Raw genomic sequence first — 20,383 nt, 5'->3', positions numbered from 1 at the left:
CTGCTATGTGCCTTTAAATTGTGCTATATTCAAAGGGAATCAAGCATGTCTCCTTACTCAGCGGTGAATCCAAGTAAACTTTCCGTGAATTAGTCTTTGCATTTGTGTCATCTTTTTGTCCCACTGAAAAGTGTTTCTTTTGGTCTGTTACTTGGTTTCCCTGCAGCTCGAATGCAGTAATGTCATACTATATATATATATTTTTTATTGTTTTGTTTAAGGCATTAAGCCTGAATATAGTACACTCAGAGGAGACTGCACATGGAGTTAGCATTTTAATAGAATTTTATGAAAAAATAAGTTCCGTTTACACTGAACAAAAATACAACACTTTTGTTTTGCTCCAATTTTTCACGAGTTGAATTCAAAGACCTAAGACTTTTTTCGTTTCCGAGAATTGGAATTGGAATTGGAGACGGCTTATGGTAGAGAAATTAACATTCAATTCACAGGCAACAGCTCTGGTGGACTTTCCTGCAGTCAGCATGCCAATTGCACGCTCCCTCAAAACTTGCGACATCTGTGGCATTGTGCTGTGTGATAAAAGTGCACATTTTAGAGTGGCCTTTTATTGTGACCAGCCTAAAGCACATCTGTACAATAATCATGCTGTCTAATCAGCATCTGGATATGCCACACCTGTCAGTTGGATAGATTATCTCGGCAAAGGAGAAGTGCTCACTAACACAGATTTAAACAAATCTGGAGAGAAACACAAACACAAACACAACTTGAGAGAAATAGGCCTTTTGTGTACAAAAAGTCTTAGGTCTTTGATTTCAACTCATGAAAAATGTATGAGCAAAAACAAAAGTGTTGCGTTTATATTTTTGTTCAGTGTACAATACACACAGTTTAACATCACCATCATATTGGCTAGGACAGATATGTTACCCGTCACTGACCTTTCCAAAGGTAACTGACAGACAGTCAGACTACTGACAGACTACAATTCAAAGTTACAAAGTGAATAATACAATGACATTATCCAGGGTTCCCATGGGTCCTTGAAATCCTTGAAAGTTTGTGAATTTGAAAAAAAAAGTCTTAAAAGTTTTTGAAAATAGACATTGAAAGTGCTTGAATTCCCCTCTCTCTCTCAATTTAAAAAAAAAGATATATATTTTTTTTTTACTTTCGTCAACTAGTAAATAAGTCTCTGTATTGCTTAACTTTACACATTTCAACAAAATATTGTTTTGCTGTGCTGTGGTAGAGAAGGCAAGAGACCATCTAGTGTTCACACATTCAAGCCTCTCTTTTTAACTGTTGTCTGTGAGTGGATAGTTCCTATTATATAAATTCTCATCTAGATCTGTCTCAAACTATGCCGTGTTGGGTCCTTGAATTTGAGGGAAATGAGTCTTGAAAGTCTTTGAAAGGTGCTTGAATTTGATGTTTCAGAAGGTGTGGGAACCCTGCTCACTATTTCTGTTCCGCTGCCGCAGCCTGGAAAGGAAGAAGAACATGAACAAGAACCCAGGTGATATTTTAGACATGTTATGACAGTAATAAAGTACAGTAATGAAGTACAGTAAGTCAGTGAAGTTCCATCAGTGAAACGCAGAGGAAGGAGGGCGCCCACTTGAAAACCCTGAGAAGTCATCTTTGTTGCCATTCACAAGTGCAAGGTCGCAAGGTATGTGCAAGCAAACAAGGGATTGGATCACCTAGTCCTAAATAGAACTAATTAATAAATGCTCACTTATGAAACATATTTCCATATTCATATACGATCTTAGGTTGGAATGTTGTTCATACCAAAGGCTCTCATTGAGAGGCTATGAACCTGATTGGTGAGGTTCTCTCATGAGGCGTAGCATGGTCTCAGTGTTCAAATGTACAGCAGTCTTGTCTGGGTAAATAACTGTTTGGTTCTGTACCTTGATTTTCTCCATTATGCCTCCTTTACCAAAACCTCCAAAGGCGCGGAGCATTTTGGGAGTCGGGGGTTTGGGTCCAAACAGGGTTAGTCCTTTCTTCTTGTCCTCCTCAGTCTTGGCAGCAGCCGGACCCTTGGCCTTCATCAGTTTCCTTTCAAATCACAGACAAATGAAACTCTCGTCAACTCTGCGGGGGTTAATCGTGAACATGGGATTTGATTTAATTGAGTCTGCTTAGTTCCATGCTTTTGCGCTTTCCTGGCTAACGATGTATTAGCTCACATATAGCTTACCTTCCCTTCCTGGCCAACACTTTCTGGGACTCTGGGTAGTGGACGAGAATATCAAAGAGGTCTTTTTTTTCCAGGACAAAGAGGTTAGCGAAGCCGTGAGCTTTGACGTTAGCCGTTCTCCTGTTCCCTCCATCTTTAGCAGACTGTAGCAGACTGATTAGAAAGCAGTTTACCATATCATATTTCACACATCAACACTTAAGCTACTTAAACAGGACACTAGGACACATAGAAGTTAATACTTTTCTTAAGTTGGAACATAGTCTAAAATAACAGTCTAGACTGTCTAGAGAATGTGACTCTAGTCTAGAGAAGGTGAAGAGATTTCTGCTGTGTACCTGATTTCTCCAAACACACAGCCAGACTTCAGCGTCACAAACACAATGCTGTTATCAGGCCCACCGACCACCTGCACCTCTCCCCCCTTGATGATATACATCTCTTTTCCAATATCACCCTAGAAAATAACAACAACAAACACTGTAAGAGGAGACTTCACTTAACAGGTAGGCTACCAGGGGGGAGCGGGGCTCCTTTAGTGTGTGCTGGACTGGTTGCAATATTGTGCTTACAACACAGCTTTTTTTCCAACACTATTTTTATGGATTCTGGATTTTTTGTCGTGGCCAGAGATTATTTTGCCAGTTAACATGTAAGCGGAATATTCCAGTTGCTACAGCGCATATAAACACCTTATGCGGAATATTACATTAACCAGAATATTGACCTTAATCGGAATATGGTGTGCATGTCTCCTCAATCCAGAGGACAGGGTGGTCACATGATAATGGATATAGGGACTGCTCTTGTGTATTTGATGAGTATCAGTTAATTTCCAGTATATATATACATGACATTGGCATAAATGGAGAAGAGGATGGGAGATATGACGCAACCCTGGGGGACCTCTGTTTAAAACCATGTTGTCTGATGCTGTGGCCTGTCTCGTAAAAAAATCCAGTCCATGTGACAAAAAAGTCCATGCTTACAGTTTGTGTCAGGATACTTACTGTGTACATCTGTGTACAAGTTAGGAACTGAGCCATGTCAAAGAGAACTTTCTGTCAAAATACTAATTTTATGGACAGTAAAGTTTTCTGAATCTGAATTGAGATGTCTTTATTTGTGTATGTCTATCACAGGCCATCTCAATTGTTGATAATTCAAACAAGAACTCAGTCTAAACAATGTCTGCAGTGATAGTAACAGTCCCAAACACTCACCTTCTTCACCACAAAGTCCCCTGGTAAATAAATGATAGACTTGAGTCTCAGCAACATGTCCACCAGCATCTGGTTATCACAACCCTGAGGGAGGAAATCAGTCAGCTGTAGGAATGAAGTTGATAATAATAAGACATCAGATGTACAGTATATAGTGCTTTTCTAAGACCCAAAGATGCTTCAGTCTTGAGACCCAAAAACTAGTCACCTTAAAAAGCTCTATCTTCTGGAAAGTAGCTAGGTTGATGTCCACAGCAATGGCTGTTCTCATGACCAGTGGCATCTGATCCAACAGCTCTGACTCATCTAGAAAGAGAGAGAGAGAGAGAGAGAGAGAGAGAGAGAGAGAGAGAGAGAGAGAGAGAGAGAGAGTGTATGTATAACATAATGTATAGGTGTGTTAGGGTATGTTAGGGTGTGAACCAATCTAGGTAACCTAGATAATGTTTCTTGCATACTGATGGCCACTTACAGTATACTCAGAAACTGACTCTGTTTGTATGATGCCTAATGGTAAGACAACAGAATCATAAAGTCAAGAGAGTTGCTGAGTCAATAACTCCACCACTGGATCTCTTTCCTTACCCAGCATGCCCTGAGCGTCCCAGGTGTAGTTGTACCAGGTGCGGACTCTATTCTGCACCAACTTGGGGGTTGAGTAGGTGTTCATGTAGGACACACATCCGTCCATGGATGCGCGGAAATACGAGTGACTAGCCGTGGCAGCCCCAATGACATCTCTCATCTGTGTCAGTGAAGCAGAGAGACAGGTGCAGGACATCAGTGTAGGAAACAACACAAATGGAATGTATTTTTCTATGTTTAAAGGAACATTCAAGAAATTGATGATGAAACATCCCCAATTAACCAGGATTATTTACAGACATACTGTAGATGTAGATGTTGTTACTTGAACAACCTAGATATATACTGTACATGTTTAATGAAAACTATACGTTGAAAACTCGCTAAGCCACGCCCCAAAATAGAAATTGCCCAATCATATCACAGCAAAAGTCACGACAGGCAGAAAACTTGGACAAACAACTCGCTAATATCTGATGGTGAAAAGCTTCTAGACTAAATATACTATTCTTTAAAAAAACAGTCTATTAGTCTAAAGTCTATTACTTGCGGTGGTAAATCAGAAATCAGAAATTTTCCAACTCCCATTCAGTCACGGTCGGTCAGCCAGTCACTGTCAGTGAAGCGTTGTCCGAGTTTTCAAAGGGGGCCTGGCTTAGCGATAGGTCAATTGTAGAAATTGTAGACGTTTTCTTGTACACTGTAAGGAACCTGACACAAACTGTAAGCATGGACTTACATGTCCATTTCTTTACCTGTCCGATCAAACTGGAGAACACAAATACACCCACGAAGAAATTAGTCATCTGAAAGGTAATCTCAAAGACCGTGTGGGGCTCCGGCAGACCCCCGATGTTGATCAGACTGCGGACAGCATAATAGTAACAACGCAGATACCTGGGAAGAGGGGCGGGATGTTAGGAGAGCTCTCTCTGACAGACAGACCAGTCATACCTGCCCTGTGTACAGGGCTGGACTGGGACAAATATTAGGCCCTGCCATGTGGCTCAGACCGGCCCAACACAATCGGTCCGACACCGCCGATCAACATGCTGGCAGTCTGTTGAATATACCATTTGTAAAAAAAAAAACTATAGAGCGGAGTAAGTGACATGGACAGCAAGTATACCAATGCAAGTGTGAACCAGTGTACTCACTCACTGTTGACGTACTCCACGGTGATGAGACATGGCTGCTGTATCTGTAGTAGGCCTAGCCCCCACATTCGATCCAGAGAACATATCTGTCAGTTTCTGACATTTTGAGGCATCCTCTGCTAGCTTCTTACTTTTTTTCTCCCTAATTCTCTGGGCACCCCCTTTCACTATCTTATCTACGAACATGACACTGCACTTGGGTTGTCGGCCGAGGGATCAGAGTGGGGGAGGGGGCCGATGGACAGCAGGGCCTAAGCATGTGATTGGGCCAGCCCATGTGTTAGTATAAACGGGGGCCGCCGCTTGATTCAGCGCTAGTTGATGCCGCGCTATTTTGGGCCGCGCTAGTTTGGGGTCGGCCGCACTAGTTTCTTTATTATTATTATTATTATAAAAAATAAAAAAATGGGGGGGGGGGGTCGGGGGGTTGGCCCAAAACTAGCGCGGCCCACCTGCACCAGGTAGATTGTATGGCCAGTCCAGCGGTGCCTGTGTACAATGCAAGGGAGACACTTGTTTGGAGAAGAAGTCACCAACAAATGGAACAGAAACCTAGGTAAGAAACCTACGTAAGCAAATCATAACATTTGACACTGTACATACGCGGTTCCCTGTCCATTATAGACCCATTTGGTGCCCCCAATGCCCTGGTATGCTGACGCTATGTAGTAGATGCAGGCATTGAGATGGAGCATGAAGAGCAGGTATCCGGTAGTGCGACCCACTCTGCAAAAGGAACAAGGAAGATGGCAAGGCCTTGATTAAGCTCTTCTAGGAGTGATCATTTCTGGATATGCACAAGTCAGCCCACAGCATAGATTTGATTGTAACTCTAAACACTTGCTAAAAGTGCACTATACCAAAGTCTAAAACCTACTGTACAGTAACCATACAGATTTGTATTGTGTTAAAATGCATTTTGAGATGTCAGAATTGTCAATTCTTGGGATTACCTCCAGATGTAAGCATTTTCCATGATACTCTCAAGCCGATCACTGAACTCGAAAAACAATTCAATCTACCAAAGCAAGGTAATCATTGGTAAATATCACACAAAAAAACACCATCATTTTTAAAATTACTCTTTTTTTAATAACTCTTAAACAGTGATTAGATTGTAAACCTTAAAGCTTCAAGAGTGCTTTCACAAATGTATTATCTGGACACTATCTAATGATCATTATCGGTGTACTCAGACATAGATCACAACTTGTCACTTTCATTATGAAGAAAAAAACTAAACATTTAATCTTGTAAGACAACGGTGTGTTATGTACCCTCAGGAGGCGATTGAGTCTAAAAAATGATGAGAATCCCAACTGGAGACCTAACAAGTCGAACGGTATGATGCTCATCAGATCCACCTGCCCAGCCAAGAACAAAATACAGTGTTCAGTGGAAACATCAAATTGTTTTAGAACAACAGAATCACTGTATTGCAAACATATTGATTATGTTATATCTTTCAAGTATAGCCTACTATTGATTAAATGCCCAAAAACAACAACGTTTTAAGTGACATAGAAGATTGTATATCCAAAAAATATTCAATTGAGACCCAGAAATCTATATTCTATATTCTATGCACTGACAATGTTTTGTTGGTCTACTAAACAACAAACACTCACTACTGGGTCGGTTGTTTAGGATTCAGACCTTCTCTCATATTTAAACTTCTAAACAGTCCCATAGAAAAAATAGATTGCAGAGTGAGGCTGTGGGCCTACACAGTGTTTTAGTGCTGAAAGTGAACAGAGTTGGCCTACAAGTGAACGTTTTCATCCCTACCTGAAATCTCGCTGTCTCTCGATAATGTAACTTCGTCATATCTCTGGTTTTCTGAAAAAGAACATAATCTTATTAACCCTAGGATCTCTACATTCAAGCTCAATAACTAGACAGACAGACAGACAGACAGACATGCACGCACGCACACACACACACACACACACAGACTTACAATAACGTCTCCTCCTTTGACAAATTGTAGTCGGGGCTGGAAAAGGATGATATCCGTGACATTGACTAAGTCAGCCAGAACGTCTAATAGTATCCAGTAAGGGATGGTCTCTGGGGTGTGGTACGGAAACACCAACCGGACTGGCACAAACCAAATGTTGTAGTTGAAAGCAACGGTTACAACACTTAACCAAGCAATATACCGCCGATCTATATATATATATACATGTATATATATATATATATATATATATATATATATATATATACATGTATATATATATATATACATGTATATATATATATATATATATATATATATATATATATATATATATATACACAGAGAGCAAGAGAAAGAGAAAGAGAAAGAATGAAAGAAAGAAAAGAAGAAGAAATGAATCAATGTGGCGCTATATGATACATGATTAATGTGCCTGTAGATCTGATCTGATTGTGAATAATGGTGATTTAGGTGCAGGAGAAAATGACTCCACAGCTGGTCCAGTAGCCCACCTGTGAACGGGTCTATGGTCTGGCCCAGGACGCCGTCCATCTTGTCCTCCAGTGGCCCCAGCAGAGAGTCGACAGGGGCACAGCTGACGTAGGACCAGAGGGACTTCTTCGTTGGATTAGCCGCCTCTAACGCTGCCGCCTCTGCCGCCTTCTTCTCCTCTTCCTGCTTTTTCTCCTCCTTTTTCTTTTCAGCCTCCGCTTTTCTTTTCTCCACCTCCTCCGCCTTCCTTTTGTCATCCTCCTCTTTCTTTATCCGCTCTTCCTCTTTTTTCCTGTAGTAATCGTCCTTTCTTAGAACCGGTGCTAAGGAGCGAGGACAAAAAGGATCTTAATAATAATAATAATAATAATAATAATAATAATAATACTACATTAGACTTATATAGCGCTTTTCTAGACACTCAAAGACGCTTTACAAACTTAAAAGATCGAGTAGTGATAATAAAATAGAAACAAAAGGTAAATAGAAGAAAGTATAGGGTCCTAATTAAGGTAGTGCTGGGGACACATGGGAAGGGGAGGGGGAGAGGGTTAACTGGTGAAGGCGAGCTCGAAGAGGTGGGTTTTGAGGGCCTGTTTAAATGATGGGAGGGTGTTGGCCTGTCTGATGTGGTTGGGGAGGGCGTTCCAGAGGGACGGGGCTGCGGCTGAATAAGAGATACTGTATATGGAAGCAAATTAGTTTGACTATCATGTCAAACTTGATCTTTTATATTGTTTAGCTTCCTAGAGTCATTTACTCTACACTCTTTGAAAAGAAAGTTCTAGTTAGTACAACAAAAAGGGTAGGCTCCGTTACATTCCATGATGGAACCTTTCGGGTTCCTTGTTGAACCCTTTCCCCAGAGGGTTCTCCTGTAAACTGTGTACAATATATTCAAACTGGAAACTCAATATAGGATCCTGATGAGGGTGCGCAAATATGATCACAACACCCCTATCCTCAAATCACTTCACTGGCTCCCCGTTTCCCTCAGAATTGAATTGAAGGTCTCCCTCCTCACCCACCAGTGCATTCATGGAACTGCCCCCCCCTACCTCAAGGAACTCCTCCATACCCCTCAGACCTCCTCACGCACCCTCCGTTCTACTGCCACCAACCTCCTCAAGACCCCCAGGACCAAGCTCCGCACCATGGGAGATTGGGCCTTCTGCTCGGCTGCTCCCAGGCTGTGGAATGCTCTCCCTGACCACCTAAGGGCACCACAGTCTGTGGATGCTTTTAAACGAGGCCTTAAAACCCACCTTTTTAATAGAGCCTTTTTTTAGCCTTTTAATTGAAAATGTTTATTGTTTTATCTTCTTGTTTTACATGACTGACATGACTCTTACATGTGTGTGCTGACTGTGGTCATACTCACTGACAGGGGGACTGAGTTCTGGTGACGTTGCATAGGGGTCTATGACTTTCTCTCTGTAGATGTCTGTCCGGTTTCTTAACCTCTTGACCACGTCCCTGAGTGTGTCGTCTGCATATCTGTTGTACACAATGGGGGGAAGTGGGGGAGGCGGCGCTTCCTCACTGCAGTAAACAAAAGAGAAGAATGATGATTCCACTGCAACCGGGCAGTGTATCCAGTCACTTCCAGAAACAGATGCATTATCATATCATTCAGAAACATAACAAAGACATCCAATTCTGAAATGAAACACGTTTTCTATTGTAGGCTTTATGAGTTTTATGGTCCTGTCCTTCCATAGCTTCTGATGTTTGGATTCACATTGGAATTCGCGTTGGCAGCAGCTTTAGACTTTGGCTTGGCTGCACTACACACACACTTCATACAGGGATAAGATGGCCAGCACTGGTCTGTCAGAACTGGGATTAGAATGGTTCAACTCTTACACAAGACTCAGATCACCTACCACTGCTGGGTTTCTAGACCCTCTCTCTGGGACTCTCTGATTGGTGCATTTCAACATGTTGTGTAAGAAGTTGGGAGTGACCACAGAGTCCAGCTTCTTAGCATTCAACTCAGAGGTTAATACAGCCTCAATGACTGTCTGATGACTCTCCCTGTCTCTGTCTCTCTCCTCTTTCTCCTCTGTCTCTCTCCTCTCTCCTCTGTCTCTCCTCTGTCTCTCTCTCTCTCTCTCTCTCTCTCTCTCTGTCTCTCTCCTCTCTCTCCTCTCTCTCCTCTGTCTCTCTCCTCTCTCCTCTGTCTCTCTCCTCTCTCTCTCTCTCTCTCTCTCTCTCTCTCTCTCTCTCTCTCTCTCTCTCTCTCTCTCTCTCTCTCTCTGTGTGAAGAGTGGAGGTAATCCAGGTGCAGTTTGCCATGTGATCAGTTGGTGTCTCTCAGACCACAGTCACTACCAGCTTTGTTAGGTCAGTATACGTTCCCTCTGTGCTGTACTGTTTGTCCCCAGTATAGAAACCAAATGGATCACCATAGTGGCTGACTGATCCTTAGCAACATTGTCTCAGTAATGAATATCTGGCCTTGGTTGATCTTTGGTTTCATAATTGTTATCTTTTGTGTATTTTTAACTAAATCTAAAGTATGTACGTGTACTTACATATATTTGAAATAAACTTGAAACTTAGTTATGACAAATGGAAGCCAGGGTCTGACGTAGAACTATACAACACTGTGTCTACCATTCATCTTGTCATTGTATTTAATAGAAAGATACAACAATGGTTCTCTATATTGTACTTCCTTAAACAGCTTTTGTCACTTGAAAATAACATATTCCCACAAGTATCTCATATAATAATAATAATAATAATAATAATAATAATAATAATAATACATTAGACTTATATAGCGCTTTTCTAGACACTCAAAGATGCTTTAGTAAGTAAAAGTAGTAAGATAAGTAGTAAAATAAAAATAAATAAATAAATAAAAGAAAGTATATGGGTCTAATTCATTTTTAGATTACTAAATCTAAATCTAAGTGTCTTTGTAGGATCTGTATCTACTCTGTATACTGCAAGTATATCTAGATTTCGGGCGGAGAAGTGGCGAATAAGCATCGCCAGCGTCCTCTCTCAACCGGCATTTATGCCATTTATGACCGGCATTTCATCATATTTACATATGATGGACTATGCAGGGCTATGCATTTCAGAAAACACACATACTGTAGGAATGAAGCATGCATAGTAAGCAAACATAGCCAGAAACAGGTGGGATTCCTGTTACCGGTATGTTTTTCCCTGTACCTCAAAGGAAATAGGACTTCCCAGCAGCTCTAAACCACTCTACAGTATAGCCTACCAAATGCCCATTCTTTCTCAGTCAAGAGCAGTTCCTATAACCCTAACCCTAAAAAAAAGAATAAGAATACAGTAGTTACCCTAAGATCTAAAATAGGTGACAGAAAAAATGTTTTAAATAACACTCTAATTTGCACTTCATCCCCCTGACCTTTTTAAATCACAAATACAGCAAATCTCTAATCCCTAATCTCCTTTCAGCTACTTTGGGAGTCGCAATCTGCAACTCACAGTGTGAGATCCACCTGCAAGCTGCTGCAGCCACACAGTCCACTATTACATATTGATGTATTACATATTGATGTATTACATATTGATGTATAAACTGTACACAGCAACCTACAGTACACAGCCAGATGACTTAAACAGTGAGAGAGTTCTTAACACAACCCAAACAGATCTTAAGAGGTGTTTGTAATCTTGACACACATTACACATTATTATGATCTCAGTACAGTTACACCTCCATGATGAACTTTATTGTTTGCCCTCAACCCCTATATTCCCATATCACATGAAATCCCCTACCATAACCTTGATGTTATCTTTAAATGAATTCTGGTCCTCACACCACAGGTTAGGAGCACAGGGCCATACAATACCTTCTCACTCAGCCTCTGTGCCAGCCCTGTGCTGAAGAGTACTGGCCATGCTTGCCAGATGGAACCCACATTCTCACCTTTGAGCAGCACCCTGTGTAGTGTCGTCAGGGCGTGCTGGTTCAGCTGGGACTGGGGTTGGCACGGCGACTGGTGCTGTGGCATGACCCGGGGCAGGAGCAGGCTCTGTAAATACAACAACATATGGACATACCGTGACGTTAGAATTATAAGGTTCTATCTCCATTTTTTTTAGTTAGTAATTCATCAAATACAAAGGTTCCATCTCACAAAACATAATGGAATGTAAAAACGTTGACGCTCAATATCTCTGAACTACCCTAAACGGAGATAGAACCTTATCATTCTAAGCTCACGATACGGTATTAACTGTCACCTAGCAGTCAACAATTTCTCTCTCATTATTACACAGACTAGATCGTCTTGTGTTACTGGAGAACACAAAGCTGTAATCATTGAGACTGTGGGCAACTGTGCTGCTTTGGTAAATTGGCGTTAACTATTATTTTTCTAAACACTCTGTTGACCCATTAATGCAGTAACACCAAAACATATACTGTAGTACTAGTTTGGTAAGTCAGTTCACAAACAGTTATCACAGAGTGTTGTGGCCATTCCAGAAAGTGTACTGTGAGTCTCTAGAGGTGGATTACAGTGAGAGTAGGTCCAGCCACGTGTGGAGGTGCTGAAGGCACAGACAGATGGCCCAGGGATCAACATCACAACAAGCACACTGCTCTGCGTGACTTCCCAGCTCTCTGTTATCATCACCCTCATCCTTGACAGAGTTGTCTCTGAATGACAGGGTGTGGGGAAGGGCAGAGATCTCACACCAGAGATACACTTCCCCATGGTGTTTCCATAGCTTAGTGGCCTTGCTAAAGCACCACTCAGGGTTTGTAGGCAAGGCAAGTTTATTTGTATAGCACATTTCATACAACAGGGGCAATTCAAAGTGCTTTACTGAATCAAAATGATGGTTTTAACCATGTTTGAACCTACTGTATGTATACAGTGTTTGTTTTCAATGATATTGTTTACAAACAATTGAGTTGTTTACAAACAATGGAGTAATAGCTATATCATTCATTTCAAAATTGATGTACTGCACTAATCCCAGATTGCCCCTTTAAATCCAGCCCAGTGTTAATGTATTGTTGAGTAAAATGACCATTACTTACAGGATACAAAGTACAATTAAGCAATATCACACGAGAGGGAGTGTGTTATACTGAATATCAGCACGGCTGTGATTCGGTCGTAGGTACGAGGCCGCAGGCCTCGAGTGTGATATTGCTTTTATACAACAGTTCTACAGCACAATTTATTAGTTAACAGTAATAAGTGACAACAGATTATGATTTGTTTGTTTATTTAATCATTTATTTTGGCTCCGTCAAGAAAAAATAGTTCCGCAACGGGACTGTTCAACTGGACTGTTACCTAGTAACCTGAACACAAACTAGCTACTTTGTATCGTGTACATTTATTTGTACATTTCCATGTATTGTGCAACCAGTGAGATATGACTCGGTTGACAGTCACTTTGGTGGCATGTGTACTAATACTAGAAACAAAATATATTATTGATAAAGATAACAATATAATAATAATAATAATAATAATAATAATAATTATTATTATTATTATTATTATTATCAAACAACGCACCTGGCAGAGCCTCCTTAGGTTCTTCTTTCTTGGGTAAATCCTCTTTCTTCTCTTCCTCCTTTTTCTCTACAGCCTTTTCTTCCTGTAAGCACACAACAGTGTTACGGTGTACCTCACTGAAAACAAGATGAAGAGTTGCCTGAATTGTATTTCATATGGTATTTTAGATACTGTATAATTTTTCAGAGGGTTTGACTCCTTTACTCAGTTTACACGATTTTAGAGATGAAAAGTGGGATATCGTGACAATTCCTAAGCTTTAGGCTTTTATTTTAGCACAAGGCTCAGAAACGAAGCCAACCTGCTTGTGAGACTTCCACTGATCTGTCAGCTGTGGCATTCTGCCTGCTACAAAACCATGAACATTATTATTGTTCAGAACAATATGGGGCAAGGTAAACTAAATGTTTGTTATGTCTCCCATATTATAGACATATCCTGTATACAGTTCAAAGGCCGTTTTGTTCTGTGTACAGTATGGAATTTTACAAGACAGTCATATCATCCATACTGAACATTCATCAGTATTACCGGTAGTCATTGTACTACAAATGCAATTTCCAAGCAGTACTGAAACAGCTCCTGTTGTAGAGTTGTCCTGTTGTAAAACAGGGTTCCCACACCTTCTGAAACATCAAATTCAAGCACCTTTCAAGGACTTTCAAGACTCAATTCCCCCAAATTCAAGGACCCAACACGGCATAGTTTGAGACAGATCTAGATGAGAATTGATATAATAGGAACTCTCCGCTCACAGACAACAATTAAAAAGAGAGGCTTGAATGTGTGAACACAAGTCTCTTGCCTTCTCTACCACAGCACAGCAAAACAATTGTGAAATATGTGTAAAGTTAAGCAATACAGAGACTTATTTACTAGTTCACGAGCTAAGTAAAACATTTTTGAATATATACTTTTTTTTTTAAGGTTAGGGTTAACTTTCAATGACCCAACTTTTAACTTTTTACTTTTTTTCTCTAATTCACAAACTTTCAAGGATTTCAAGGACCCGTGGGAACCCTGTGTAAAGTCTTACCTTGGCTCGTGGGGCAGAGGCAGAGGCAGAGGCTGGGACAAGTGCAGGGGCAGGGGTAGGAGCAGGGGCAGGAGCAGCCCCCGGCGGGGTTGTCTCAGGCACCGAGAAGAGGTGTTTTAGCTTGCTGAACATGTCTATGGGCTGTTTGGGCTACAGCCAACAGACCTGCCCACCCAGGTTAGTCTGAACGACAGCCTGAAGCAATTCATACTCTGAGTCCCATTAATTCCCTCCAGGAACTCCCCTTTTCCTGCGGGTCACCAGATCATCTATCACTACCACCTATCACTGCTGGGTTTCCAGACCCTCTCTCTGGGACTATCTGATTGGTGCATTTTATAGTGAAGACCTATACTGAATACCATTTAATTCGATACTGTGGTGGTAGGTACAATAGATGTAGCCTTTAGTTGATTAGGATGACTAATAGTGGTCATTTCATCTTCGATATCAAGTAACATCTTGATGAGATGATATACAAACCTCCAAGATTTCCGATGAACTGCAGAATATCATAACTCCAGATTCATAAGTGATGTAGTTTTTTCAACTGGGTAGTAACAGGATGACCCTGAGGCGGGGGATGACCTCTGGCAGGGTAGAAGCACTGAGGGTTATTTCTGGAAAGTGTTCAGGCAGCACGCATAGGAGACCACTTACTTAATTAGTCTTCACAATGTGTCTGGCTAAAATTATTGCACCCTACTATTGGGTAGAGTTGGCTAGAGTTGGCTCGCACCCAACCTTACATCCAATCAACACTTAGAGAGAAAATACATTAAAAAAAGAAGATTGTCAGCAATAACAAAAAAGATGACTGATATCAGGTCAATTGACAAGGTCAATTAGGAAGATTTTATTCAGGTTATACTGTACATGTAACAAGATGGGATCGTGTCGAACAATACACAATAAGCTTACCAGCTACATCGTTACTCACCCTCGCTGGACAGAAAAAAAGACAATCCTCTGATAGGCACTGCATTCATAACTCTCACCCCAAAACTAAGGTGTATATTGGCAAAACAAAAATCAAACAAATAAACTAACAACTGGACAATCGTGAGGTTGAATTCAAATGCATAAATAGTCTTGTCAAGTCTTTACAAGTCAATTATATGAATATCAATTAACATAGTGTGTGAATTTCTTTTTAGAAAATCTAGAAGCCAGTATACCCTAAACATCCCTTAAAATAATGCACCTGTATGCAAACTCACACATCTTGTGTTAAAACTGTTTACCCTAAGTCATGAAGAAGGATTCAATGCAGATGGATCTCCTCTCTCTTATTGGTTCTTAGAAGCCATCTGAAAGAGAGAAAGCCCAACAACAAACTAGCTCACAAACCAGTCTGAGCCCTGCTGCTCCTAAAACAAATAATACATAATAAACAAATATATCATATACCATTATCAACAGTACCAGATATCAATGGGTGAGTAAAGAGATCCTTACCCTGAGTCTCTCCATAACGTTTTTGCTGAAACCTCCCCCAAAGGCACGTAGAAGCTTAGGCGTGGGGGGTTTGGGTCCGAACAGGGCCATTCCACCCTTCTGTACCTCAGCAGCAGCCTTGGCAGCAACCGGACCCTTGGCCTTCATCAGTTTCCTATTAGAAGAATCGTGGTCATCACATCAGGATCAAGTACAGGACATTCTCTATGGCATTGATAAAGGATGGTGTCGTAGTTTTATATCATTTTATACTGAGAATTGAAGTCTCTCTACATTTTGGTGAATCTAGCACTCAAGGAAGGCCCATTTCCTACCTGTAAAGGATGGGCCAAGATCTGTGGCGCAGTGAATAATTCTGACTTTGGACAGGGCCCATGACTTGTGCAGATTTGTATAATATGAATGGTTCCCAAGAATAGTGACCTCATGACCAAGGACAGTTCTATAAATATGAGTCCCGCCCAACGTTGGGGGCTTTTTGCTTTTTGTCTGCTATTTTCTCTCTGCGCTCATGTGACTTTGCTTAATAAAAGGCCTCTTTGGAGACAATTGATTTAAGCTCTTTGTGCTTTATAAGGTTTACTCAATCTAGTAAGAATCAATTGAATCCACAACAATGGCAAGAGAGCACTTTGAGAAATGACAGTTGTAGCCAACCTCAGTGTTAGGGAGTAGTTCCACTACCGTCCAACATTGCTGCAGCTTACTGGTAGTTAACTAAATTAAAATCGTATTATTATTATTATTATTTTTTTTTTTACCATGTAGCAGGGTAGTGTGATACTGTCGCTGCTCACTACATTTCCAAACTTACAAAATTACAAAACTACAAAAAACAAAATTACAAAACACTTACAAAATAGGAATATAACTATTATTCCAGCCCTTGGATTTTGCTCAACCTCACCTGATTTCATCTTTCTCAATGCTTAACTTTAAGAATGTGTCAGTCGTTTCAGAATCTGTCACATGGACTCATAACTTTAGTGTATGACTTCCCTTGAAAAGTAATTGGTAATTTAGCTAAAGAATACATTTTCAGAGTAGTGTCCCCAACACTGGCCAACCTCTTTGCTTACCTTCCCTTCCTGGCCAACACTTTCTGGGACTCTGGGTAGTGGATCAGAATATCAAAGAGGTCCTTTTTTTCCAGGACGAAGAGGTTAGCGAAGCCGTGAGCTTTGACGTTAGCCGTTCTCCTGTTCCCTCCATCTTTAGAGGACTGTAACAAGCTGAAAATAATTTTTTGGAGTATTTGGTTACTATAGTGTAGTCTAATACATAATCGCAGTATACTCTATGATATAATTTGACATGTCGTGAGCTTAGAATTATAGGGTTTTATCTCCGTTTAGGGTAGTTCAGAGATATTGAGCGTCAAAGTTTTTACATTCCATTATGTTTTGTGAGATGAAACCTTTGTATTTTATTAATTACTAACTAAAACATTTCAACATTTTAAAAATAACACCACACAGGCATTAATAAACACCTAATGGATCAGATTATGTAAAAAACTCAATTTTGACCAAAAATGGAGATAGAACCTTATCATTCTAACGTCACAATGTGATGGGAGGTCTGCTGTGTACCTGATCTCTCCAAACACACAGCCAGCCTTCAGTGTCACAAACACAATGCTGTTATCAGGCCCGCCGACCACCTGCACCGCTCCAGACTTGATAATGTACATCTCTTTACCGATGTCTCCCTATGAGGACCGAAGAGACAGAGAGAAAGCTGTCATGCTCTACAGTATGTACTGTATTCCTCATCCTATGTCTGACAGTCATTGTCTAAATGACTCAATGATGCTCACCTTCTTCACCACAAAGTCCCCTGGTAAATAAACAATAGACTTGAGCCTCAGCAACATGTCCACCAGCATCTGGTTATCGCAACCCTGAAGAACATTAAACATCAATTAAGTAAGCAAAGTGTCCTAAAGGTCTGTCAAGCTTCAGACTTCAAAGCTTGTTTGACACGCCTGGATGAAGAAGATCCAGTGTGTGTGTGTGTGTGTGTGTGTGTGTGTGTGTGTGTGTGTGTGTGTGTGTGTGTGTGTGTGTGTGTGTGTGTGTGTGTGTGTGTGTGTGTGTGTGTGTGTGCGTGCGTGCGTGCATGCATGTGTGCTACCTTGAAAAGGTCTATCTTCTGGAAAGTAGAAAGGTTGATGTCCACAGCAATGGCTGTTCTCATGACCAGTGGCATCTGTTCCAGCAGCTCTGACTCATCTTCAGGAAACATCATAAAGAAAAGTTCAAGTTCACATTCTACACATAGTCAAATGTTGACGCTTGAAATAGAAAATATCCTACATTTCCTAAACGGAAGTTAAAAAAGCCGTAGTATCTTAATCCATGACGTAATACATCAAAGTGAAAACACATTCGGTATTCACACTTAGAGAAGTTATTGGCTGACAAGCAGGTGTTAACCTTACCCAGCATGCCTTGAGCGTCCCAGGTGTAGTTGTACCAGGTGCGGACTCTATGCTGCACCGCCTTGGGGATGTGGTTGGTCATCATGTAAGACACGGTGCCGTCCATAGAGGCGCGGAAATAGGTTTCACCTTGCGTGGCAGCCCCGATGACATCTCTCATCTGGGATAGCAGACACAAACAAAGGTCAGCGGGTTGGAATACTATCTGATTCATAATAATAATAATAATAATAATAATAATAATAATAATAATAATACATTAGACTTATATAGCGCTTTTCTAGACGCTCAAAGACGCTTTACAAACGGAAAAGTTTGAGTAGTAATAATAAAAAGAAACCAAAAAATAAATAAAAGAAAGTATAGGGGTCTAATTAATTTTTAGATGACTAAATCTAAATCTAAGTGTCTTTGTAGGACAATCTACTCTGGATACTGCAATTAGGCTACACCTAGATTTCGGGCGGAGAAGTGGCGAACAAGCAACGCCAGCGTCCTCTCTCGACCGGCATTAAAAAAATAAAATAAAAGATTCATGGGCATATTATGAAAACAATACTGATCTGAGTTGAGACTTCAGAACTGCATTAGGTTCATTTAGATTGAGTTGGCTTGGCTTGTCATCTTGGCTAATGACCAGCAAGTGTCATTGGTGGATGGGGAGTAAATGGCAGACAAAGCCCTTGATAACAGTACAATCCAAAACCATGGGTTAGTAGTAAAGGGAATACTCGACTGGCCAGGGATCGCTAGGGAAATATGATCTCTAAGGTCAGTACATCTACAGATGTACTGAGGACAGCACTGTCATCAAGCATCTTTTTTAATACACTATAAATCATCTATTGTTCCACTAGTACTACCATAGGTTATGGCTATGGCTACTTCAAGGAGAGACTGCTATAGGCCAATGCACACGGGCCCGATTTTGTCGCACCGCCGAATTCGATTCCATTGTTTTGAATGAGACAATGCACACGGCGTGCGATGCGATTTTGTCGCACGACAACATTCGATTCTCCATTCACACCCACTCACTTCGGTGGTGTGAATTGAGAATCGAATGTTGTCGTGCGACAAAATCGCACGCCGTGTGTATTGGGCTTATGTTGAAATCAGGTTTCCAGATGGAATTTTGGAAAAGGGGTGTCTCAATTCATCCTATGGGAACTCTACTCTCTCTCTCTTTTTGTTACCTGTCCGATTAAACTGGAGAAGACAAAGACACCACAGAAAAAGTTCAACATCTGAAAGGTAATCTCAAAGACCGTGTGGGGCTCAGGCAGACCCCCGATGTTGATCAGACTGCGGACAGCGAAATAGTAACAACGCAGATACCTGTGAAGAGGGGCGGGATGTTAGGAGAGCTCTCTCTGACAGACAGACCAGTCATACTGTTTTGTGCTAGGACATCTGTTGTGAAAACCCATCCATGAACACATGAATGTATTGCACTGAATGTTCTTGGTAAATAACCTATGGGTGTCATGACTGTGTAACAAAGCACTCTTCACCTATATGCACCTATAATAAAACTACCTTGTAACAACCTACATTATCATGTGTCTACACAGTTTGAGTGTAACACATTAGTATAAATCGGAGCCCCAAAACCCACAAAATGGTATCACGTTAAAAAAAGGTGAACTTTGTTTCTATGGTTACGGTCATGAGTCTGCAAAATGAAAGCAATGAAATAGAAATAAATATAAAGATGGCTAACAATAAAATACTGCAAAGGTTGATGGGAAACCCCCCCCCCCCCCCAAAAGGACAAAAGGAGCAGTAACATTTTTAAAAAGATGAAAAAAGAAAATGAAAAAAAAAGGTTTTAAAGACAAAAAAAGGAGAAAAAAATCGAGCATACTAAGAAAATCTACCTGGCCAAGAAAGGTGGACAAAAAGAAGGCCCCGAAAAAATAGTTGGACATCTGAAACACCTGGCCGAACAAGGTGTCGGGAAAAGGCAACTCTGCGATCATCAGCAGGGATTTCTCCGCATAGAAGAAACTGCTCAGGTAACTACGACAACAATATCCACGAGGCAGTCAGAATACTTCAATACTTCATGTTAACTTTGAATATACATCATAATAAAATATGGATGAATATAGAAATATTGTATGTATGAAGACAACAGACACATGATCTCACATAGGTTTGGAATACTATTGCCCCAAAAAATACTAAAAGTGCATTTGGGAATACTTTAAGCCACAATGCATAGTGTGTATAGTATACACTATATGGACAAAAGTATTGGGACACCCGAACATCACACCCATATGTGCTTGTTGAACTTCTCATTCCAAAACC

General features: G+C 40.8%; 2 protein-coding genes across 2 annotated transcripts in view; both read right to left on the bottom strand.

Annotated features, from left to right (window-relative positions):
- Nucleotides 1–1,425: 1,425 nt before the first annotated feature.
- On the bottom strand, nt 1,426–14,298 carry cngb3.1 (cyclic nucleotide gated channel subunit beta 3, tandem duplicate 1; the record flags this gene model as incomplete). The annotated part of the gene is made up of 19 exons (XM_080544003.1): nt 1,426–1,449; nt 1,884–2,034; nt 2,177–2,329; nt 2,515–2,633; nt 3,400–3,483; nt 3,608–3,705; nt 3,985–4,144; nt 4,740–4,881; nt 5,745–5,867; nt 6,095–6,159; nt 6,419–6,505; nt 6,930–6,980; nt 7,102–7,310; nt 7,617–7,919; nt 8,978–9,172; nt 11,519–11,624; nt 12,231–12,253; nt 13,131–13,212; nt 14,167–14,298. 19 exons carry the CDS (start codon nt 14,296–14,298, stop codon nt 1,426–1,428), a joined length of 2,307 nt encoding a protein of 768 aa, XP_080400129.1.
- Nucleotides 14,299–15,455: 1,157 nt separating this feature from the next.
- cngb3.2 (cyclic nucleotide gated channel subunit beta 3, tandem duplicate 2) overlaps nt 15,456–20,383 on the bottom strand; it is a gene marked incomplete at both ends in the record, with an annotated part of 13,395 nt that continues 8,467 nt past the window's right edge. The window contains 8 exons of the mRNA XM_080544002.1: nt 15,456–15,476; nt 15,625–15,778; nt 16,704–16,856; nt 17,217–17,335; nt 17,444–17,527; nt 17,761–17,858; nt 18,068–18,227; nt 19,264–19,405. Coding sequence (XP_080400128.1) covers nt 15,456–15,476; nt 15,625–15,778; nt 16,704–16,856; nt 17,217–17,335; nt 17,444–17,527; nt 17,761–17,858; nt 18,068–18,227; nt 19,264–19,405 — 931 coding nt within the window. The remainder of the gene's footprint in view (nt 15,477–15,624; nt 15,779–16,703; nt 16,857–17,216; nt 17,336–17,443; nt 17,528–17,760; nt 17,859–18,067; nt 18,228–19,263; nt 19,406–20,383) is intronic.

This window comes from Nansenia antarctica (genome assembly GCF_963989245.1).
Source record: "Nansenia antarctica genome assembly, chromosome: 13".
In the NCBI taxonomy this organism is placed as follows: Eukaryota; Metazoa; Chordata; class Actinopteri; order Argentiniformes; family Microstomatidae; genus Nansenia; species Nansenia antarctica.
The sequence above is the reverse complement of the archived record's forward strand: the minus strand, read 5'-3'. Positions and strand labels throughout refer to the sequence as shown.